General features: G+C 39.5%; 3 protein-coding genes across 3 annotated transcripts; 2 read left to right on the forward strand and 1 right to left on the reverse strand.

Moving 5' to 3' along the window:
* The first annotated feature begins 5,078 nt into the window (after nucleotides 1-5,078).
* On the forward strand, nucleotides 5,079-7,384 carry LOC134206630 (uncharacterized protein K02A2.6-like). Its single transcript, XM_062682358.1, has 2 exons — nucleotides 5,079-5,783; nucleotides 6,071-7,384. The coding sequence occupies exons 1-2, from the start codon at nucleotides 5,079-5,081 to the stop codon at nucleotides 7,382-7,384; spliced, it is 2,019 nt and encodes a 672-aa protein (XP_062538342.1).
* Nucleotides 7,385-10,131: 2,747 nt separating this feature from the next.
* Nucleotides 10,132-10,744, forward strand: LOC134206631 (uncharacterized). Its single transcript, XM_062682359.1, has 4 exons — nucleotides 10,132-10,161; nucleotides 10,223-10,277; nucleotides 10,338-10,405; nucleotides 10,466-10,744. Exons 1-4 carry the CDS (start codon nucleotides 10,132-10,134, stop codon nucleotides 10,742-10,744), a joined length of 432 nt encoding a protein of 143 aa, XP_062538343.1.
* Nucleotides 10,745-20,319: 9,575 nt separating this feature from the next.
* LOC134207378 (uncharacterized) lies at nucleotides 20,320-24,341 on the reverse strand. The gene is made up of 2 exons (XM_062683105.1): nucleotides 23,459-24,341; nucleotides 20,320-20,996 (listed from the first exon to the last, which is right to left on the reverse strand). The coding sequence occupies exons 1-2, from the start codon at nucleotides 24,237-24,239 to the stop codon at nucleotides 20,962-20,964; spliced, it is 816 nt and encodes a 271-aa protein (XP_062539089.1). The 5' UTR covers nucleotides 24,240-24,341; the 3' UTR covers nucleotides 20,320-20,961.
* Between the last annotated feature and the right edge of the window lie 675 nt (nucleotides 24,342-25,016).

A 25,016-nucleotide genomic window follows, 5' to 3' on the forward strand; every position in this document is an offset into this window, starting at 1 on the left:
TTATCATGGGACGTAGCCCCTGAATCAGTTCATTATCGTAACAGCTACCGAAAAAGGTCTCTCACGGTATGCTACCTATAGAGAGTGTATACAGACATGATAAGTGAGAAATTTTCTCATTCTCCTTTGGATTCAAACCCCGCTTGCAATATAATATATGTGATATGCAACATTTTTTATGCCACATAAACATACACACGCACATATAAAGCACGTTACATGCGACATAAAATATGTTACTTGCGACATGAATTCGGTTAATGCAACATAAAATATGTTACATGCAACATAAATTCAGTAACATGCATAAGAAAATATGTTTTATTTGCGACATGATATATGTTATATGCAACATAAAACACACGCACATATATAAAACATGTTACATCAACATAAATTCAGTTACATGTGACATAACATATGTTACTTACAACATAAATTCAGGTACATGCAACATAAAATATGTTATATGCAACATAAATTCAGGTACCAGTGACATAAAATATGTTACGTGCAACAAAAGATATGTTACATGCAACATAAAATACATTACGTGCACGTTACACGCAACATAAAATATGATACATACAACATGAAAAACGCACGTATAAAGCATGTTACATGAACATAAATTCAGTAACATACGGCAAGTAACATGGTACTTGCGACATGAAATATGTTACATGTGACATAAAATACGTTACATGCACTTTACACGCAATATAAAATATGTTACATGCATCATTAATAAAGCATGTTACGCAAAATGAATTCAGTTACATATGATAAAAAATATGTTACTTGCGACATAATATATGTTATATGCAAAATAAAGAATGTTAAATGCGACATAAAATATGTTACATGCAACATAAAATATGTCACATGCATGTTACGCAAAATGAATTCAGTTACATGCGATAAAAATTGTGTTACATGCAACATAAATATGTTTTATGCAACATAAATATACTTATGAAACATAAATATGTTTTATGCAACCAAAATATGTTTTGTGCAACATAAATATGTTTTGTGCAACATAAATGTGTTATTTGCAACATAAATATGTTTGTGCAACATAAATATGTTATTTGCAACATACATATGTTTTGTGAAACATAAATATGTTATTTGCAACACAAAAATATGTTTTATGCAACACTAAAATATGTTTTATGTAACACAAAATATGTTTTAAGCAACATGAATATGTTCTGTGCAACATAAATATGTTATATACAACATGAATATGTTACATGCAACGTTTTATGCAACATAAATATGTTTTATGCAACATAAATATGTTATGTGCAACATAAATATGTTATGTGCAACATAAATATGTTATGTGCAACATAAATATGTTATGTGCAACATAAATATGTTATGTGCAACATAAATATGTTATGTGCAACATCAATATGTTATGTGCAACATCAATATGTTATGTGCAACATCAATATGTGATATGCAACATTAATATGTTATATGCAACATTAATATGTTATATACAACATTAATATGTGATATGCAACATTAATATGTGATATGCAACATTAATATGTTATATGCAACATTAATATGTTATATGTCACAATATGTTACATGCAACGTAACATACAATATGCAAGTAACATGGTACTTGCGACATGAAATATGTTACATGTGACATAAAATACGTTACATGCACTTTACACGCAATATAAAATATGTTACATGCATTGTAGCCTACGCTCCATCGTCCTAAATAAATAATTATAGATTTGAATAATATGTTATTGAATGGGTAGTTAGTGAATGATTAATTCATGAGCATTGGTCAAAGTTCGCCGTTGAGTAAAACCTTATCAACTGGTACGACACGAAAAGCCAATGAGGTAGTAGATTCTGCGCCATAAATTAGACGAAAAACTCATTAGGGAAAGCTCGCGAGGACGGCCATAATACATGAGAGCATTCGCGAAGGTCAGGGTCATTTGTTATCTTTGAGAAAGATGGGAAAAGATTCACGATCAAAACCGAAACTGAGCGAGCGTCCAGCTTTAAACTTTCGCACTACCGAACTATTTCGAAGAAGATCGCGGGAAAATCGAACTTTCGTTTAGTTCGGCCGAGGTCACCTTCCCTAATCTGAGGGTCAAGGTTACACTTCTCTTTCGTTCGAGCTGCAGATTAGTGTAGAAGTGTCGCGAGTTTGTCCGAGTCGAATAACCGTTAAATGTGAGTTCAGTGACGTGGCTATATTTCTTAATTTTAATCTGTTCATTGTTTCTTTGTTAGTCTTTAGAACAAAAGTTACCTTTAGAATAAGGCTGTACAAAGTGTGTGCGTTCAAGAAGAAGCGACAGGTAAAGTGCTTAATCTGCTTGTTAAGAAAATGTGCGAATGTGCTAAATGCTTGTGAATAGCCTACGGCTATATCTATTTTGCTAGCGACGCTTCCTGCTTTTCGACGCGAAGAGTGCGGCTTCTTGCAGTCATCAGAAGCCAGCGGCCCGCCAACACGCCGCTATCCCATTGCAGTGGTCATCAATAGCCACAACGTGGCCAGACTCAGCCTACGGCCCCCCGCGAAAGTCTTCATCCACGTGGAAGCGCGACTAAACCGGCATCTAGTCCCACCCTACCGCGCAACGTACCAGGAGCGCATACACCACAGCAGCACATCGTCAAATTACTGCAGCTAATCGGTGAGTCGCCTATTCCAATCGATCTTTTTTTTGTGGAGTGGGGCGTCCGGTGAGGACGCCTCGGAGGAAAGTTTTTTGCCGACCATAGGTCGAGGAATCAAGACAGATGGACAATCGTCCCGACGTTCAATAACCATTTCGGTTGAGTGGGATTAAAGATAAAACGTGTACACGTAGTTTCCGGAACACCCCCAACCCTATTGTGTAAGCCACCCGGGTGCATATGGCTAGCTAGATCGGTCGCCGCATCGTCGATTGAAAACTGTGAATGGAGTAGCACAAGCAGAGTAGAAGCACGAAGAATAGAAACGCACAAATGTAGGTTAGAATTAGAAAGTACGTACAACACAAATTGAAATAGAAGCATGCTAATATAATAAATCTCCTTGTTTTTGGCCATGATTTTTCGTAAATAAATGTTTGTTATTTATTACCAACCATACATGGAGTACCTACGTAGTTTGTTCATTTTAAATGTTAGAAATATGGTTTAGTCACTGCGTGTCGATTACTTAGTGTTGCGTGGCGCAAATGAATGTGGCGTCTTGCGTATTTGCGTTGTCTCTTCCATACTAGTCGCGCCTCTTGCGGAAACGGGTGGAATCTCCGATGATGAGAAAATAACGTACAGCATAAGTTGTATCGCTTGTTGGGCATGGGTGACGTCTTACCGGGATCTTTGGAGGAACAGTTCGTAGCGTGACAGTTTTGGTTGGTTGCATAAGGTAAAATACCCAGTTCAGGTGTAGGAAGTAGATGCGCTGGTTCGATCGCTTTCTTTTCAGAAATAATAAATGGACTCGCCCTAAGCGGAGTCTCACCGGGCAAACTAAAAAGGAATGTGCGGCCTCCCTTACCGGAGTGGCGCTTAAGCTGCACATTTTTACGAGATCGGCCAGCGCCAGCTACAAAATGGCGCCCAACTGAAAGGTTTTATTGTAGGTTTTTGTGAATATCTGGAGTAAATTTTGCATATTAGTTCTTATGGTCCATATTAAGTTATTATGTTAAATTATGTTCATGAGTTTTTTAGAGTTTGTTACATATGTTTGGTTGTATGATGTATATTGTTTGGGATTTACGTTGAAATATTGAAGTATCTGGAGATAAAGTTTGAGGATATAGTGCATTTCAAGTATTACGGAGATATTTTCGTAAAGCAAATAAAAAAAAAGTACAGAGAATCAGCATTAAGAAAATATATATATTTATTCTGGGTTTTCTAAAGCTGTTGTACAGATAAAACTAAAATGGCTCATAGATTCCCAAGGGCGGATCACTTAACGAATGAAGAGGTGGATTACGAATTGATTCTTAGGAATAGGGAAGAGGAAACGAGAAGTGATTTGGAGTCGAAACAAAGATTATTGAGGAATCTTTTCTTTGATGATGTGAAAGAGGAGAGGGAATATGGATCGAAAAGTACGGTGGATCAAGTTTTTGATTTTATTCTGGGAAAAATTGGTTCTATTCAAAAACAATTGGAGAAAGGACCGGATGATAGGTGTATTTCTCGTTTGAAACATTATTCGTTGAGAGTTGGGCGGTTGCAGGTTCGTGGGCCGCAAGGCGAACAATTGAAAAATCGGCTAGAAGGAGAAATTAATGGTTTATTGAGCAAATTTAGTGGGAAGAAAACTACAGAGGACAGGCATTTAAAAAAGAACACAGTTAACACAGAAACTAGTAACAGCAGACAAAACGGTTCACAAGAGTCTGGGATATGTGCAACTACCAATCGAGTTCAATGGTGTAACGAAAGTTGTACCGGTGCTCGTGGTACCTCAAATTTGCAGACAAATGATTCTTGGATACAATTTCTGGAAAGCCTTTGGGATCCATGCAATGATGGAAGGACCAAAAGGTTTCGAGAAATTGCTTACACTAAGAAGGGACACCGTAGAGTTAGAGGTTTACTGTGCTACCGAGTCAGAAACTTCCGGAAATCAAGAAATCGGAACCGGACGAAACACTTCACATTCCAGCACTGGAGCTACCAGAGCCTTCGGAGACGACCCTGGAGACAGTCGCGACCGAACATGAATTAGGCCCAGCAAAGAGAACAATGCTGATCGATGTGATCAAAATGTTCTCGTGTACGGCAGAGAATAAGCTAGGAAGGACGACGCTCATACAGCATGAGATAATCCTAAAAGAGGAAGCTACACCACGAAGACAACTCTTATACAGATGCTCTCCGGCAATTCAAGCTGAGATGGAGGCCGAGATCGAGCGGTATAAGAGGATGGATGCCATAGAAGAATGCTCGAGTGAGTGGGCAAGCGCGTTAGTACCGGTGAGAAAGGCGAATGGTAAATTGAGAGTCTGCCTAGACTCACGAAAAATCAACTCCTGGACCAAAAGGATTCGTATCCTATGCGGAACATGGGGGAGATTTTTCACCGACTAGGGAAAGCTAAATACTACTCGGTAGTAGACCTGAAGGACGCGTATTTCCAGATTCCTTTGAAGGAGGAATCTAGGGATTATACGGCGTTCCGAACCCCCCAGGGTTTATTCAGGTTCAAGGTTTGTCCCTTTGGGTTAACCAACGCCCCGTTTACCATGTGTCGTCTAATGGACCGCGTGATAGGTTTTGATCTCGAACCGTTCGTGTTTGTGTACTTAGACGACATTGTGATCGCAACCAGGACTTTTAGCGAACATGTCAGACTTCTAAAAATCGTTGCGCAACGATTAGCAAACGCTAACCTTACCATCTCCCTGGACAAAAGCAGGTTTTGTCGGAAGAAAGTTGCCTATTTAGGGTATTTATTAACAGAGGACGGAGTGTCAATCGACCATTCTAGGATAGAGCCTATTCTCAACTACGCCCGCCCAAGAAATGTGAAGGACATACGACGGCTACTCGGTCTAGCTGGATTCTACCAGCGCTTTATTCGAGAATATAGCAGGATTGTTGCTCCGATCTCAGATCTTCTGAGAAAAGCAAAGAAGAAGTTTTGCTGGACGGAGGATGCCGAAAAATCTTTCGGAGAATTAAAAGCGGTGCTGGTAACAGCTCCAATACTTGGAAATCCCGACTTCACCAAGCCTTTTACGATTGAGTCGGATGCGTCGGACAACGCAGTAGGTGCGGCATTGATTCAGGAATTTGATGGCCAGTCAAGGGTTTTTCAAGTTTTTCAAGTTTGGTTTTTTTTTCAAGGCGTTTTAGTAAAAAGTTAAGCAGTACGCAACGTAAGTACGCTAGTGTTGAGAAAGAATGCCTAGGTGTCTTATTGGCCATCCAAAACTTTAGGCACTATGTCGAGGGCACAAGGTTTAAGGTCGTAACCGACGCCCGCAGCCTACTGTGGCTGTTCACAATTGGCGTTGAATCGGGGAACGCCAAACTTCTGAGATGGGCGTTAAAGATACAGTCCTACGATATAGAACTTGAATACAGAAAGGGAAAGAACAACATTGTTGCAGATTGTCTGTCTAGGTCAGTGGAGACGATTAATGCCATAGCAGTCGATGCGGATTACCAGGAAATGGCGGCTGGAATAATGAACAATCCGTCAAAATATCCAGATTTTCAGGTAATCGATGGTCAGATTCTGAAGTATGTGAAGATTGCAGGGAAAGTCGAAGATCCAAGGTTCAGTTGGAAGAAATACCCGCCAAAGCCTGAACGGATTGAACTCGTGAATAAACTCCATAGCCAGGCACACTTGGGGGCAGAAAAAACGTTGGCCGCGGTCAAGGAGCGTTATTTTTGGCCCAACATGAGCAGCCAAGTAAAAAAGTTCTGCAGATCATGCCTCACATGCCAGACTAGCAAGGCAACAAACAAAAATACAACGCCTCCAATGGCAGAGCAGAAGAAAATTGCTCAGTACCCATGGCAATTTTTAACGATGGACTACGTTGGTCCCCTACCGACATCAGGGAAAAACCGTAGTACCTGCCTACTTGTAATCACAGATCTTTTTAGTAAGTTCGTCCTGATACAGCCATTTCGACAGGCCACAGCAGATTCCCTTGTTCAGTTTGTGGAAAACAATGTATTCCTACTGTTTGGTGCACCCGAAGTTGTCCTATCCGACAATGGGACGCAATTTGTTTCCTCACTTTTCCGAAATCTTCTTGAGCGGTACGGCGTAACCCATTGGAGAACGCCTAATTATCATCCGCAAATCAACGACTCAGAACGCGTTAATCGTGTCATAACGACAGCCATTCGAGCCACGATAAAAAAGGACCATAAGGAGTGGGCCAATAATCTGCAACACATTGCTTGCGCCATTCGAAATTCCGTCCATGAAGCGACACGATACACTCCGTATTTTATCATGTTCGGCAGGAATATAATCTCGGATGGAGCCGAATTCCGGGCTTTGAGAGACGCTCCAGCAGTGACTACTGTTTCGCCGAATACCATCGAACGAGAAAAACTGTACAACGAAGTGAGGCGCAACGTAGAATCAGCTTACAAAAAGCATGCGACCTACTATAACTTACGTTCGAATGCTAATTGTCCGACGTACTCTGTAGGAGAAAAAGTCTTGAAAAAGAACATGGAGTTATCGGACAAGGGGAAGGGTATTTGTTCTAAACTTGCTCCAAAGTACGTCCAAGCGGTAGTCAAGCGGATTGTTGGAGCCCACTGCTACGATCTTGAAGACGTAAATGGGAAGAGACTTGGCATCTTCAACTGCAAGTTTCTTAAGAAGCTGGTCCCATAGGGCCACTATTAAGAAAATCAGTTGAGCTAAACTGTTAACAAGCTATGTAGCTCTCAGTTGAGTAGCAACAACGCACCATGATGCTTTCGCTCTGGTTGCTTAAAATACTTTTACCGCCGTTTGTGAGATTTAGCTCTGGCCATTTGGTCGGAGCAGCCCCACAACAACGTTATTTACTGGGTGCTTCCTAGGGGAAAGGCTTTAGCTGGACTCCTAGAAGAAATCTCACAGACGTGCTGGACTAGGCACTTAAGGATTGTTCTAGTAGGAGGATCTTTGTTGAAGATTGTTGGTCTGCTCATACATACCCGCTCGACCAGAAGACAGAGCGAGTCCATGGAGTTTACTCCAGGACGATGACCTATTTAACAGAAACTCGGAGCTAATACAGCGTTGATGAGGAGTAACTAAGCGTGAAGCATAAAAGCGAGAGTCTAGAGACCGAGGGTTCTCAGATGATGACCGTCTAAGACTCGGAGGTCTACCCCATATAGGTAGACGATGAAGAGCACACCCGAGTAAATCGAGCTGGCAGATCAACTAATCTCTAAGAAAGAAACTGTTGTCTAGAAAAATCTATTTTTGTATTTATGTTTGTCTCTCCCTAACTGTAATATATAACGGAACGAACTTTACAAAATTATGTTGGGGTGTTTCTTTCAATTTTTTGTGGATTAATGTTAGTATCGTAGTGAACATCGAGTCTTACGTCTAATTTAGTACCTTAAAGCTATAGATTTATTCGTGGATCTCTCACTATATTGTGTACAGATTTTGATGCCTTTTCGTATTTATTCGTTTCATTATTTATTAGAGAAAATATTTATTGTTATTTATTATTTATTCAAATATTTATTTACAATTTACTTATTTATTTATATTATTTACTTATTTATTGATTTATTATTTATTGCTGAATTATTTATTTATTTATTACTAAATTATTTATTTATTTATTTAAATTATTTATTTATTTATTCACTATTCATAGATTTGATATTTATTTATTTTTCATTTATTAAAATCAGCACACAACAGCTGAATTGGAAAAATTGTTCGGCCGTCGTTTATGCACGACCCCTCATGCAACATCATCGTAGGGCCGTGCAACATTCCCCTTGTCTGATGCATATTTGGTGTACCTAAAACTGAAAATAGAATATTATTATTTGCTCAATAAACTCACCTGAAAATCGGAATCCAACTCTCCTTCGTGCTTCGAAGAACAGCAATAGCAAATACGTATCCGTTCTTCAAAAGTAGGCGGCAGAATCATATGATTCAGTCCAGCCATTCTTCCTCGTCCAGGATGTAAACAAATCCTCCCGCCGGGTGGTAGATCCGTCGCCTTGGGTTGATTTCCTGGGAAAACAAAAACATAAACATTAAAAACAGTTCAATCCACCTACCTTGGTAATATTTTCGTCCATCCAATGATTATTTTGACCCGAATGTAAATAAAATTAATAAAAAATTACCGGGTCACAACACACTTCACTCCGTCTTGTAATGCACTTTATCACTCAACTGACGTTGTTGTTTATTTGTGGGAGGTTCAATGTATGGGTGTCGTATGTTGCATAGGAATAGGGTGGGAATTTTTTTTAGCATTTTATTCTCGTTTCGTTATGGCCAAATAGCATATTTGGTGTTGGAAACTTGAATTAATGTGCAATTCAGTATGCGTAGTATGAGTTTATGTTTCATGTTGGCCTATGTGCTTAGGCATTAGAAACGTTACTGCGGTGTAAAGTGTTTGGAAATGTTGTCGGTTGTTTATGTTTTATGTGCCGATGTAACTTCGGTATTCATAATACAATTGAGTTAATGATTTATATTAGGGTCTACGTTTTGTGTATTAGTGCGTCGCGTATACCAAGGAATAGCCATGGTGTGGCGCTCTAAGATCAAAATAGTTGCGGTTTGATCGGGAAGGGGATACCGTTCCAACAAATGATTGGAGTTATTCCCAGACTGGTTTCACCTGTTATTTGGAGTTACATATGTATGTTATGGATTTATGTTGTGTTGAGTAATTGGGGTTTAGGCTTTGACTAAAATGTGAATATTTCAGTTCAAATGCCGTTTTTTTGGGGATTTGTGATGTTTGAAAATTTGTTTATGTGTTGAACCACCTACTAGTAAACAACAATGTGATCATTACGTCCGTACTGATTTATAAGGACCAAACAGTTAATTAGTTAAATATTGTAAATAGTAGACTTAGGGATTATTAGATTATTTTTCGTGTATTTTCGTAAAAAGTAAACTTTGGATGCAGTCGAAATTTTTTTTTCTTGTAGAATATTTTGTAAGTGTTACAATGTTGGTTTTGCCCTTACGAAAATTTGGTTGTAGTCCTACAACCAAATTTTCGTAAAACAAGCCCGGTGTTATGTAGCCTACGCTCCATCGTCCTAAATAAATAATTATAGATTTGAATAATATGTTATTGAATGGGTAGTTAGTGAATGATTAATTCATGAGCATTGGTCAAAGTTCGCCGTTGAGTAAAACCTTATCAACTGGTACGACACGAAAGCCAATGAGGTAGTAGATTCTGCGCCATAAATTAGACGAAAAACTCATTAGGGAAAGCTCGCGAGGACGGCCATAATACAGGAGAGCATTCGCGAAGGTCAGGGTCATTTGTTATCTTTGAGAAAGATGGGAAAAGATTCACGATCAAAACCGAAACTGAGCGAGCATCCAACTTTAAACTTTTGCACTACCGAACTATTTCGAAGATGATCGCGGGAAAATCGAACTTCCGTTTAGTTCGGCCGAGGTCACCTTCCCTAATCTGAGGGTCAAGGTTACACTTCACTCTCGTTCGAGCTGCAGATTAGTGTAGAAGTGTCGCGAGCTTGTCCGAGTCGAATAACCGTTGAATGTGAGTTCAGTGACGTGGCTATATTTCTTAATTTTAATCTGTTCATTGTTTCTTTGTTAGTCTTTAGAACAAAAGTTACCTTTAGAATAAGGCTGTACAAAGTGTGTGCGTTCAAGAAGAAGCGACAGGTAAAATGCTTAATCTGCTTGTTAAGAAAATGTGCGAATGTGCTAAATGCTTGTGAATAGCCTACGGCTATATCTATTTTGCTAGCGACGCTTCCTGCTTTTCGACGCGAAGAGTGCGGCTTCTTGCAGTCATCAGAAGCCAGCGGCCCGCCAACACGCCGCTATCCCATTGCAGTGGTCATCAATAGCCACAACGTGGCCAGACTCAGCCTACGGCCCCCCGCGAAAGTCTTCATCCACGTGGAAGCGCGACTAAACCGGCATCTAGTCCCACCCTACCGCGCAACGTACCAGGAGCGCATACACCACAGCAGCACATCGTCAAATTACTGCAGCTAATCGGTGAGTCGCCTATTCCAATCGATCTTTTTTAGGAGTGGGGCGTCCGGTGAGGACGCCTCGGAGGAAAGTTTTTTGCCGACCATAGGTCGAGGAATCAAGACAGATGGACAATCGTCCCGACGTTCAATAACCATTTCGGTTGAGTGGGATTAAAGATAAAACGTGTACACGTAGTTTCCGGAACACCCCCAACCCTATTGTGTAAGCCACCCGGGTGCATATGGCTAGCTAGATCGGTCGCCGCATCGTCGATTGAAAACTGTGAATGGAGTAGCACAAGCAGAGTAGAAGCACGAAGAATAGAAACGCACAAATGTAGGTTAGAATTAGAAAGTACGTACAACACAAATTGAAATAGAAGCATGCTAATATAATAAATCTCCTTGTTTTTGGCCATGATTTTCGTAAATAAATGTTTGTTATTTATTACCAACCATACATGGAGTACCTACGTAGTTTGTTCATTTTAAATGTTAGAAATATGGTTTAGTCACTGCGTGTCGATTACTTAGTGTTGCGTGGCGCAAATGAATGTGGCGTCTTGCGTATTTGCGTTGTCTCTTCCATACTAGTCGCGCCTCTTGCGGAAACGGGTGGAATCTCCGATGATGAGAAAATAACGTACAGCATAAGTTGTATCGCTTGTTGGGCATGGGTGACGTCTTACCGGGATCTTTGGAGGAACAGTTCGTAGCGTGACAGTTTTGGTTGGTTGCATAAGGTAAAATACCCAGTTCAGGTGTAGGAAGTAGATGCGCTGGTTCGATCGCTTTCTTTTCAGAAATAATAAATGGACTCGCCCTAAGCGGAGTCTCACCGGGCAAACTAAAAAGGAATGTGCGGCCTCCCTTACCGGAGTGGCGCTTAAGCTGCACATTTTTACGAGATCGGCCAGCGCCAGCTACAAAATGTTTCGAAGGATCTAATATTACAATAAAAATTTTACAAACATACAATTATAAATAGTTTACAATACATTCAACAAATTAAAATGATCGACGATCTCTCTGTGCCCCGAGAGAAACGTCCAATCTGTTACCCATTGCGAGATATGACGAGGTGTCCTTATAAGATTTTGGTCCATCAGTCAAATCCCGCAAATGTGTTTTCATTACGTTTTGCATTTTGTCTACAACAGCCAAGGCGTTGAATACATAGCGCTATTTGGTGTAGGATTCAGATCCTCTTTGGGCACCTCTAATTAATTTGTGCCATGTGGCACCAGCTATATAAAGTCTGTGTCTGGGAATTCCTCTATTTATAATTTTAATTGCCTATCTTCAGGCCCAAACACAGAACATTCAGGAATGGAACATTCACAATTCCAATCAGACATTTGTCACTTACAGGTAAGATAAAATAAACCGTAACACAACCTTCAACCAACGGGAACGAAATTTTTGTGGATGGTCTAGAAGCATCCACAAAAATTTCGTCAATTTGATTGGAGGAAAGGTGTTAAATATTGTAATGTGTTACGGTTTATTTTATCTTACCTTAATTTTATCTTACATTAATAAAGCATGTTACGCAAAATGAATTCAGTTACATATGATAAAAAATATGTTACTTGCGACATAATATATGTTATATGCAAAATAAAGAATGCTAAATGCGACATAAAATATGTTACATGCAACATAAAATATGTCACATGCATGTTACGCAAAATGAATTCAGTTACATGCGATAAAAATTGTGTTACATGCAACATAAATATGTTTTATGCAACATAAATATACTTATGAAACATAAATATGTTTTATGCAACATAAATATGTTATTTGCAACATAAATATGTTTTGTGCAACATAAATGTGTTATTTGCAACATAAATATGTTATTTGCAACATAAATATGTTTTGTGAAACATAAATATGTTATTTGCAACACAAAAATATGTTTTATGCAACACAAAAATATGTTTTATGCAACACAAAAATATGTTTTATGTAACACAAAATATGTTTTATGCAACATGAATATGTTCTGTGCAACATAAATATGTTATATACAACATGAATATGTTACATGCAACGTTTTATGCAACATAAATATGTTTTATGCAACATAAATATGTTATGTGCAACATAAATATGTTATGTGCAACATAAATATGTTAAGTGCAACATAAATATGTTAAGTGCAACATAAATATGTTAAGTGCAACATAAATATGTTATGTGCAACATAAATATGTGATATGCAACATCAATATGTGATATGCAACATTAATATGTTATATGCAACATTAATATGTGATATGCAACATTAATATGTGATATGCAACATTAATATGTGATATGCAACATTAATATGTTATATGCAACATTAATATGTTATATGCAACAATATGTTACATGCAACGTAACATACAATATGCTACATGCAACGCAACATACAATATGTTACATGCAACATACAATATGTTACATGGAACATTAAACACGCACGCACACGCATATATGATGCATGTAGCATGCAACATTAAATATTGTAAATGCAACATTAAATGTGTTACATGCAACATGAAACACGCACGCACATGCAAAATAAATTCAGTTGTCGCATATAGTCGCATATAAAATATGTTACATGCAAAAAATATGTTATGCAACATAAAGCATGTTTTATGCAACATAAATTAAGTATTATGTTACATAAAATATGTAACATTCAACATAAAATATGTAACGTACAACATAATATTTGTTACATGTAACAATAAACACGCACGCACATATAAAGAATGTTGCATGTAACATAAATTCAGTTACATGTAACATAAAATATGTTACTTGCAACATAATATATGTTATATGCAACATAAAGCATGTTACATAAAGTATGTCACATGCAACATAAAATATGTTACTTGCGACATAATATATGTTATACGCAACATAAAGCATGTTACATGCAACATAAAGCATATATGTATGTTATATGCAACACAAATGTGTTGTCATTCCGGGAAATGAGAAGGAGGACTCTTTGGCTAAGGTGGGCGCTATGGAAGGCGATATTTACGAGCGGCGAATCGCCTTTGAAGATTTTTTCCCAATAGCTCGTCAGGAGACCTTGATCAGTTGGCAGCGGAAATGGGAAAATTGAGATATCGGTAGATGGCTGCATTCTATTCTCCCGCAGGTATCGGGTTCAAAGGTTTGAATAAGGGACGTGATTTTGTTCGAACCATGTGTCGAGTGATGTCCAATCACTACTCGCTAAATGCGGATTGGGCTTTCAGAAAGCAATCTCTGTACCTGCGGCAGTAATTATCGAGATATCGAGCACATTGTGTGGGGGTGCGTCGAGTACCGTGAAACCAAATCTGAGTTAACTGAAGCTCTCCGGATCCGGGGAATGCAGCTAAAACGCATTAGGGAGGTGTTGGCTGACCTTAATTTAGAGTACATGAGCCTTATCTACACTTTTTTTTTTAAAAGAAATTGACGTCAGAGTCTGATTTGTTTTCCCCTGTCTGTTGGTTTTCCCTTGCTTATGTCTTCTTCTTTTCGTTGTCCCGTCTTTTTGTTTGTTTGTCTTTCTTTGCAGATCGACGCTAATCTTAAACAGCAAAACAAGTCAACATCGTCAACAAAAACTCAATACATTAAGATTCCCAGAACCCTTCCTTCCCCTATATTTGTAATCCTTAATCTCGAGTCAGCCGCGAGTATGTTGGTTACCCTAACTAACTCTAGTATAAGTCTCGATAACTGTGAACATTCGCTCAGGGTATATGGCCAGATTCGGGACCGTTTTCACGGAAATGGCTATATTTCTACTTGTACCTGATGGATTTTCGATCTGCAGCCAGCATTGGTCAGCATATTAGTTCAAGTTTCTGGGGAAAGCATAAACGATTATGATAGTAAACGTCACATAAAATACCAAGCAGATGAAAAAATGCATTTGGAACATACCCTCGAAAAACCCGGAACATATCCCAAGCTTTTGGATGAGGATAGAATACTGAAATAGTTTCCGCGTCCGACAGTCCTGGTTGTTGTACCGAAAGATATAGGCATTGGCGTAACTACCTCCGATGCCTAGGGGGGGCTATAGCCCCTTTATATTTTTTCTCAAAATTGACCCTCTTTTTAAAAATTCTCGAACATTTTAACACCTCATCAAATTATCAGCGGTAATGTGACAAATGCAGTCCAACCACCTAAGGCAATTGCGGATCAATCAAACTCATTCACATTATTCTCTTTTCTCAAGCACGTGTACGTGTGCACGTGTGAGCAGCAACTCACAGTCTATATTTAATTGCGTTCGACTAGCGTCAGGCAGTGGATATATTTGCATACTTCATAAATATTCTATCAATCTCAAATGAAAAAAAAAAATAGTGCAACTTTCCATGGATTCCGCCGAGAATCTTCCAAGAATTCTGATGAGAATCCTTCAGTGATCCTGACTGGAATGTTCCAGGGACTCCGATGGGAATCTCTAGATATTTCGACAGGAATCCTTCAAGAATACCGATGGGAGCCTCCAGGGATCATGAAGGAAATCCACCAGGAATTTCGACGGGAATATTTCAGGAATTTGAAGGGGAATATTCCAGGGCTTTCGTCGAAAACCCTCCAGGAATTTCAATATGATGGTTCCAGGTATTTCATGAGCAATGTTCCAGGGATGAAGACGCATATCGTCGAAGGATTCCGAAGCAATCCGTCGAAGGACTTCGAAGCAAATCTTCGAGCGACTCCGAATTAATCCTTCAGTTATTTCGAAAAGAATCCTCCAAAGCAAATCTTTGAAGGATTCCGATGCAAATCATCAAAGGATTTCGAAGCAAATCGTCGAATGGTTAAAAAAATTCGTTAAGGGACTCTGAACATGAGAAATTCTGAAGCAATCCGTCGATGTATTCCGAAACGAAACGTCGAATGATTCTGAAGCAATTCTTCGCGGGATTCCGAAGCTAATCGTCAGCCGGATTCCTTATCGTCTAGAGATGCCAGCGCAGATCATTTGCAAAACGTCGAGAGACTCCGAATTAAATCTTCAAAGGATTACGAAGCAAATCGCCGAAGGATTCTGATTTGTCAAGGAATTCCTAAACCAATCTTAAAACGAATCTGGAAATATTCCGGAACAAATCAACGAGAGATTCTAAAGCAAATACTCCATGGATTTTAAAGGGTATTTTTCACAGATTCCCAAGGGTATTGCTTAACAATACTGGAAAGAATCCAGTAGGAATTCTTCTGGATTACGATTGGAATACTTCGATGAATTCGAAAAGAATTCTTTAGAGATTGAAGTGATAATTCTTCACGGATTCTGATGAGAATCCTTCTCGGATGCTGATGGGAATCTTTCTCAGAATTCACAAACATGCTAATTTTTCTTCCACTCATTTCATTAAGTATTATAGAGTGAATATAAGATATAACTCTTTTGTCTTCAAACTTTTTCGGTAATTCATTATGCTAGGGTTACTGCTCCTGGACTTCATCTCATAGCTCCGATATTGGTCCTACGAAAAACAAAGCAACGAAAAGGTATTTGATTTGTTTATTATTTTTGTGATTTTTTCAGCAGTGAGCATGCATGTTAGCAAAAAGAAGGAACGAAATTGGTGCCGTATTTCTTTGTTTCGCGATGAGATGAATATATGTACAGTGAGACTGAAAACGGAACAGTTCCCCTATATGTTGAAAACTGATATCACTGCTAACTAACTTATCAAATCCTAGGGGGGGCTAATTTTTTTCTAGGGAGGGCTAAGCCCCCCCTAGCCCCCCCTTAATTACGCCAATGGATATAGGATTACTCCAAAGAACAACTTTTGATAGAAGAACCATAGTGTTATCGGTATTGACTAAGCTTGATGAACTGAGGTGATGTCTTTATTCGTATATGTATGTGTGTGTATGTTTTTTTTTCTTCCTAAGCAATGGAGGGGGAATCTGCTCAACAGACATTCTGGGTTGTCCAGGAAGTGCGGGGTTAGGGACCACCTCCAACAGCAAACGAGGGAGGCAGGACTACAGGACTACCCGCTAAACCGTTTCCATTGCCGCCAAGCCCATCGTCCCTTCGGTACAACCAGAAAGTAATGATTCAAAGGGGGCCAGTGCACAACGCACCCTCGAGGTTAGCTGCGAGTCCTTGCAGCATCGAACATCGTGACTCGCTTTTTCAGAAGAACACCATGGTATCGTGCCAGCGCATTGCCGGCTTTCCAGGTGGCCTTACCACGCCCTATGTCCTCGGAACGTGGGAAGGGTCAACTTCGTGGCCTTTCTGCACGACTGGTATCAAGAATGATGATGCCACGTGCACCCCAAATTGACCTCTCTGCGATAGAGTCTATTCGCTAACACACAGAGGGACTTGCCGACGCGGTGCCTACGCCTGTCCCAGCCTTGACGAGGACCCCTTTCAGTCCTCAAGCTCGGAACCCGCCCGGTTGACCGACGCCGCGAAAGCGACGATACCACGTTGTTCTTCGCGCGGCCACTTGTTCGATAAAAGGATCGAGTTCGACCACAGGGCACCAGTATGACCCATGAAGCCCACTCCGATCCCTTGGACCACCTCTTATTTGCGCCTGAACTAGCCATCCTTGAGTCCACGCACCGCCTTCTGTGTAGCTCCGAGACGATTTGGACGATAGTCGATAAAACGGCGTTCCAGCCAACTTCATCTTTACACTTCCTCCGAAATAGGTTATCCGGGGTAGTGTCCAGACTACATGTGGCAAGCATGTGGTCACGCATTGCGCGAAAACGTAGGCACACGAACAACACGTGTTCCACCGTTTCATCTAAACCTGCGAACCGGTGTAGATACTGTCTGAAGCAACCATGGCCTGTAAGGACCTGGGTCAGGTGGAAAATGATTTCCCCATGGAGTTTCTTGATCCACGTGCCTATCTCCGGTATCAACCTATGTGTTCTTGACCAAGGTCCAGGAGGCGTCATCCCTCTCTATTTCACTGGTCTGGTGCGGTTGAGAGCTCTCAGCCTGCCGTAATCCCTTACTACCGTCTTTCCTGGGTGGACTGTTCTGTTTGTTGTACCGAAAGCTATAGGATTACTCCAAAGAAGAACTTTTGATAGAAGAACCATAGTGTTTTCGGTATTGACTAAGCTCGACGAACTGATGCGATGTCTGTATTTGTATATGTATGTGTGTGTATGTGTACAAAATTTGTAGATACACTTTTTGGAACTTAGCATTACCGTCAGTGCGTGATCTCTCGGACAGCAGAACGATCGCGCGATCTGCCGAAATATTGTGTTCTGCATTGCGCGGCCGGTAATAAAGTTAATCAGGTTGGTACTCGGATTCTGATGGCTTTTCCGCAAACGTGACCTTTAAGTGGTCTTGTTGTGTAGGGGTTATCACGCCTATCTAGAGAGTAGGAGGTTGAGGGTTCGAGTCCCTCCAAGACACGTGGATTATTTTTCGCAAATTTCATATCAATTTGTCCATTTCGAAACATATGCTGTGCATATGCACAGCCAAGATATTTAACAAAAAAATGGTTTTCGTACGGCCGAGTTGCCGAATAATATGCAATTAATTGAAAGTTAATCAGTTCAGTGCGTGATTTCTCGTGATTAAGATTCTCCAGCAAGCAGAGTGATCGACCGGTCGTCGAAATTCAGTTTTTGCAAATAGTGAAAATTAGTTCGCATCTGTGTAGTGCGGTCGATAATTAAAATATTTAGCGTTTTTCGATTGTTTTTGTTTAAATTCAAACTACACGCTATACACGACAGACCGTTTACCAAAACGAACCCTGCCATACTCCCTACCCCATATATCCAACATCCCAGTGATTTCTCGTGGAAGTGCAGATGACTCGTCGGCTTCTATTAAAGCGAGTATCACGTCAACAATTTCCTACCTATTCCTTGATTGACCTGCATTCGGACACGGCCGGCGCTGGTATTGCTTATTTCTGGGTCACCAGTTCTTACACATTGAAGATGATGTTAGTCCCAAACTTCATCTATTGGTTCTCTGTGTAATTACAGCTGGCCTGTCAATAACGGAGTAGCAACCGTCAATCATGCTCATGATCATGCTCACAAGCCTCCCGGAATCCAAAACTAAATACACCCGCCTTTTGAAGGGCACCCTGTTCACTACGGGAGCCACGCCCCAACAAACAATTTTAGCTGAATAAGCTAGTTTTCCTAGGTAGGGGTCTCCACTCTCCAGTAGCATTGCGAGCAAATGCGTAGGATTGCCAATCTGGAGATGGCGAGTTCGATTCTCGGTCCGGTCTAGGATGTTTTCGGATGGGGAACTTTCGACACGTGATATGACCACTAACTATAGCCAAAACTGGTACACCTTCCCTAGGTTCAATTATAGAATTGACTGGCAAAGTAAGAATTGACTCTTGACGGGTAAAATGACTCAACACATAAAATATGACTCGTTTTAAAGTCACAACGGGCTGATTGTTTTGAAATATGATTGCTGATTGTTCAATATAATATGTAGCTAGTATTTCCAATATTGTTGTTGTTATCATAGGGTAGGAGATAACCCTTTTTATTACCAATTTTTATTAGGGTAACTTTTAATAAGATTACTATTTCGCCACCAAAAAAAATCAATAAATAACTTCATCGGATAATTTTAATCTTCTCACTGGTTTACACATACGAATGTATTTTAAATTTCGTTGGAGCTAGGTTGACTAGGAGCAAGTGTGACATAGGGGGAGGGGTTGAATATGGTTGCGTTACTTAACCTTCTGTCTGTGCTCAAAAAAACTTACGTTGTCTGTGCTCTGGGGTCAAATTGACCCCAAATTGAAACTGCTATAACTTTTTTAATGTTTGGCCAATTTTGGATTTTAAGGGCTGTTTCGAAAGATAATTTAATCATCTTTCAGGTCGTTACCAAAGATTGACTATATGTGGGCGGGTACATCGCGGGGAGGGGTTTTAGTGAACAAGGGTACAAAAACAGTGATTTTTCATGATTATTTTACTTATATCCGAAAATCCTATCCATTTTGAACTGTACCTTTTTTAAAAAGGTTATGCAGGAAGGCATGTGCTTTGGCATGAGGCGTTGATAAGTTTAGAACTCGGCCGCCAGGTGGTGGTATATTTGAATTCATTATTTTAGACTACTTAAGATATTCCGATATATAGAATTCTCCTCAGTGTAAATATTCTTATCGCACAAATTTAAAAATTGGAAAAAGTGCTTATTATATTGAGCACCGCTTTGTAGTGCTAGACATCCTAAACAATGTTGCCGAATACAACTTGGGTGTAGGTATGAGGGATCTCAAGCTAAAGCAATATTTCATATATGCAAGAATATTGCAAGTACGCTAGCGCCGCCTATTTGTAAATTTCCTAATTATTTATTCCGTCACATGACAGTCCATTCCCACCAGACGAACTTTGTTAAAGATGTCATCTTTACAAAGTTTCAAATTTGTGTGATAAGAATATTTACAATGAGGAAAATTCCATATATCGGAATTACTGGAGTAGTCTAAATTAATGAATTCAAATATACCGCCACCTAGCGACCAAGCTCTAAATTAATCAACGCCTCATGTCTTTAAATTATCAGGAACTTTCTTCAGTGGAGGAAAACAAATAACTAAGTCTTCGGTTAGTTCTGAGTAAACGACGCATCAGCTGTTTATTGGCTACTCTTTTATAGGAGGTGGTTATAACAGATTACATTGTAATGTTCATTTGAAAGTTCATTATGCCCACTCATTCGAAATGTGGGTTTATATCGGTTGGTCGAATACGACTAGCGACCTACAATTCTCCCCCCTTAAATTATTCAGATTGAATTCATACATTATTCCTAAACTGATTTGGTTGCTGAATAATTAGTAATAAATGAAGTCATTTTTCTTATTCCCTAATCTAATTCTCTTCGAACGCTTAACATCTGGTGTCAGCGGTTTTCTTCGCTTTCCAAGTCTTACAGATGATTTGAAATCTTGATTTTTGTGCCGACTATGATACTCAGTTGCACTTGGTCTGATATCACTTGAAGACGAAGGTATTGAGAGCGTGGACTGGACGGGCGCATCGAAAATGAAGGAATCTGATGCAAAACCGTAAAAATCCTCCTCATCGGTTTCGATTTGTTGCTGGTTGGTGGTGCTTGCTGAGTCAACTGTAGAATTTCGATCGAAATAAACATTTGTACTTCGTTGGAGGGTTTCTTCAACTAGGCGCAACTGTTGTCTATGGGCCGAAAGTAGACGGCCGCCCAGCGAAATCTGGAAAACATTGTCTAACATCGTCTAATGTCAGTGGGGTTATGATTCTTATAATACACTGGATCCCCTGCGGTCAGTTTTGTTAAAGGGTCATGTACAGAAATATCGGTATTTCGTTCAAAACTAACTTCGTCATGCTGTTTAGGAGTTAAATGCTTTCTATAGGAACGTTTAGGGTTAATAAGATCCAAATTGGTTTTGGGTTTGAATGTAAATACTCTCTCCGAAGGGAATTGTCCATCTTCTAAGCAGATGTTTCTATAATTGAATAAGAAGTTATACATTCTTTCCTCTGTGTCCAATGATTGCATCTGCGGGTCAAGTAAGTATTTTTTGAACACCTCCTTTATCAGTCTTACCATCCGTTCCGCTTGTCCATTACTCTGAGGATTGTATGGAGGACTCTTCATCACTTTGATTCCTTGATTCTCAAGAAATTTTATGAATGGGAATGAGTTGAATGGGGGGCCTCCATCTGTGACAACTACGTCCGGCAACCCAAATCTGGCAAAAATGGCTGTAAACTTCTTTATTACTTTTTTACTATCCGTTCCTTTTGACATAAACTCTAATTCCAACCATTTGGAATTACTGTCAACCACTAGCAAAAAAAAACCTTCTGTTGGAAATTTAAAAAATCGGCATGTAACCGACTAAATGGCCGGGTTGTTGGAATCCAAGAACTGGTCGACGGCTTTTGTGCGATATACATCTCATTGCATGTGCGACATGATTTAATAAATTTTTCAATATCTTTGTTTAGTCCAAACCAGTAAACACAACTACGAGCTAACTGTTTCATTTTCGGAACTCCTGTGTGATTCTTACGTAGCATTTTTAGTATGGGGCCCTGTGGCGTAAGGGGCATAATAACCCTATCTTGAAACAAAATGCAGCCTTCTACAACTTCAAGATCCTGGTAGTGTGTGTGAACATCCTTAAACTCAGTTTTTGGTTTGTCTAGCCAACCATGTTCTATATACATTGCGACTTGTTGGAGAAATTTATCCTTGGCTGTTTCACTTGCTGTATGCTGATAATCTATAGGTAATTCAGATGAAAAATTCAAATTTTTTATATATTCTCGCTGTAAGGACTTGGGTACCTCCTCTGGTAAAGGGAATCGGGAGCAAAAATCGGCGTTTCCCATTTTAGAAGATGGCCGATACACTATATCGAAATCATATATTGAGAGCTCCATCACATATCGTTGTAGTCTAGTAACATACATTGAATTCCTCCCTTCTTTTCCGAAAATACCAATAAGGGGCTTATGGTCGGTAAATATGGTAAATTTATGTCCGTATAAAAATTTATGGAACTTTTTTACCGTGCTCACGACCGCTAAAGCTTCCAAATGTAGTATCGGATACTTTTGTTGAGCATTATTCAAAGAAAAAGACGTAAAAGAGATTGGCTTCTCTATTCCATCAATTTCGTGAGCAATTACTCCACCGATACCGTAACTGGAAGCGTCAGAAATTACCACCAAAGGTTTTTTCGGATCGTAGAATTCTAAAAGATTTCCATTCAAGAGGTAAGCCTTACATTCATCAAATGTCCTTTGACAAACATCTGTCCAAGCGAAACGGACATTATTTTTTAGTAATTTGTAAAGACTACTCAACCGAGAAGACAAATGAGGAATGAATTTTCCATAAAAGTTTAAAAGACCGAGAAATGCTTTCAACTCCGTTACATTCCGAGGCGGTTGCGCTGCACGGATCGTTTCTACCTTATTTGGACAAGGCATTAAACCTTTGTCTGTAATAATATGCCCTAGATATGGCAAGTTATTTACAAAAAATTTGCATTTAGTAAGGTTAACTTTTATATTTGCCTTGGAAAGTCGATCTAGAACTGTCAAAAGATTATTTTTGCAATCCTCAAAGTCTACTCCTGCAATTAAAACATCATCTAAATAACAAATTACAAACGGCAAACCTTTTAAAACTTGATCCATCACCTTCTGAAAAATTGAGGCGCTTGATGAGGCTCCTTGAGGTAGCCTTTTATAGGTATATAGTCCTTTGAGCGTATTGATCACCTTGAATTTTTGAGACCTTTTGGATAATTCCAATTGCGTGTAAGCTCCTGCAAGATCTAAAGAGCAAAAAACCTTAGCACCAGCCAAGGATGCAAACAAATCCTGCGCATTTGGCAAAGGGTAAGTACTAGGAACTATTAACTTGTTTATTGAAGCCTTGCAGTCTATAACCAAACGAATATCTTGGTTCTTTTTAACCACCACTACAACTGGGGAAGCCCATTCACTTGCTTCTACTGGTGTAATAACTCCATCCTTTTCCAATGCATCTATGTGATCAATCACTTTTTGTCTAAGCCCTAAAGGAACTTCATAGGCTTTTCTGAAAATCGGTTTATCCTCCTTCAGCATCAAATCACCCTTAAACCCAACAATAGGATCAATAAAACTCTTGTTAAAATGTGACTGAACTTACGCTTCACTTCGTCCACCGTGGTTTCGATTGTTCTATCCGAAACATGACCAACCAACTCGCTTGAAAATGTTCTACGCCATGCCGGGAAAAACACATCTAGCCATTTCCTTCCAAAAAGCGGGACAATCCTACGTGAGCGCTTAATATTCTTCAGGACCACCAGCTCTAGACCTCGCTCACGCATTCCGTTCACCGTTACAGAAACTCTCACACATCCCAACACTTCCAAATTGGCGCCATCTACTACTATTAGTCTGTTGTTGTATGGTTCCAAGGACAAATAATCGAACTTGTCTCTGTAATCCTGCTCATCTATCACGCTTACACCCGAACCACAATCGACTTCCATCTTTAAACTTGCACGTTCAACTATCGGGTGCAAAAAACATGGCTCATTTAACCACTTAACTGAGAAGATTTTCATGCAACCCTCTTCTGACTCGGAATCACTTCTGTTAAGATCTTGTTTGAGACGTTTGAAATAGTCAGTGTTACTCGTAGCTGGAGGTTGTGGAGTATCAACAAATTTTACATGAAGCTTCTTTTTCTTTTTCAATTCATAGCAGTACTTTTTAGTATGCCCTTTTTTACTGCAAAAACTGCAAAAATATGGCTTCCTAGGCGTCGGAGAAGATCTACTGCTACTTCTACTTCTACTTCTATTGCGCCTATGATAGCTTTTATTCCAGTGTTCCTTACTTCTGGGATGTCGCGCTGAATAGATCTCTCTTCTATTATCATCTACCTTTGCTACCACCGTAAGATTATTGCTATTCATCATTCTTGTTCGCGCACCTGCGCATTCACGATTCACGATTATTTTTTCTACCTTCGCCAAAGTCAAATCTTCCTCTTCTAGCAGCCTTTGTTGTACTTGTTTATCAGAAACTTCCATCTCCAATTTATCCCTAATCGCAGTTTCCTTAAAAGCGTCAAATTCGCAACTTTCCGCTTGAAGTTTGACTTTAAAATAAAATCCTCAGCAGCTTCTGATTCGCCTTGCACCATGTTGTAGAACTTATAGCGTTGGAACATATCTGTATCAACTTTGTCAAATCTGCGCTTCAAAGAGTCCACTATTGTCTCATAAGTCTTTGTTGAAAGATCAACACCAGGGTGCAAAAGCTTAAGTTCACTGTAAGTCTCTCGACCACATAAACCCAGAAAATAAGCGAGTTTTTCATCTTCTTCAATTTTATTAATTTTAAAAATCCATTCTATTTGTTCCACATACTGGGCAAAACTAGTGGAGCCCGGGACATAAGCTTCAATGGAACCGATTAAAGGCATTTTTATCTAATGCAAAAAAAAAGGATGAATCCCAGAAAAAACAAAATCTGACTATACGGTTCTATTTAAAAATCAATTGTAAAAACAAACAAAACAAACAAAAACCACATACCTTTGTGTACAATCTTTAAGATGGTCCAATCACAAAATGGCTCGAATTAACTCGATCCTCCAGCCTTCTGTACAAAATGTCCAACCACAGCAGCAGCAACCAACGACCAACCACAGCAACAGCAACGAAAACGTCCTTCAGCCTTTCCGAAATACC

This window comes from Armigeres subalbatus, chromosome 1 (genome assembly GCF_024139115.2).
Source record: "Armigeres subalbatus isolate Guangzhou_Male chromosome 1, GZ_Asu_2, whole genome shotgun sequence".
Classification (NCBI taxonomy): domain Eukaryota; kingdom Metazoa; phylum Arthropoda; class Insecta; order Diptera; family Culicidae; genus Armigeres; species Armigeres subalbatus.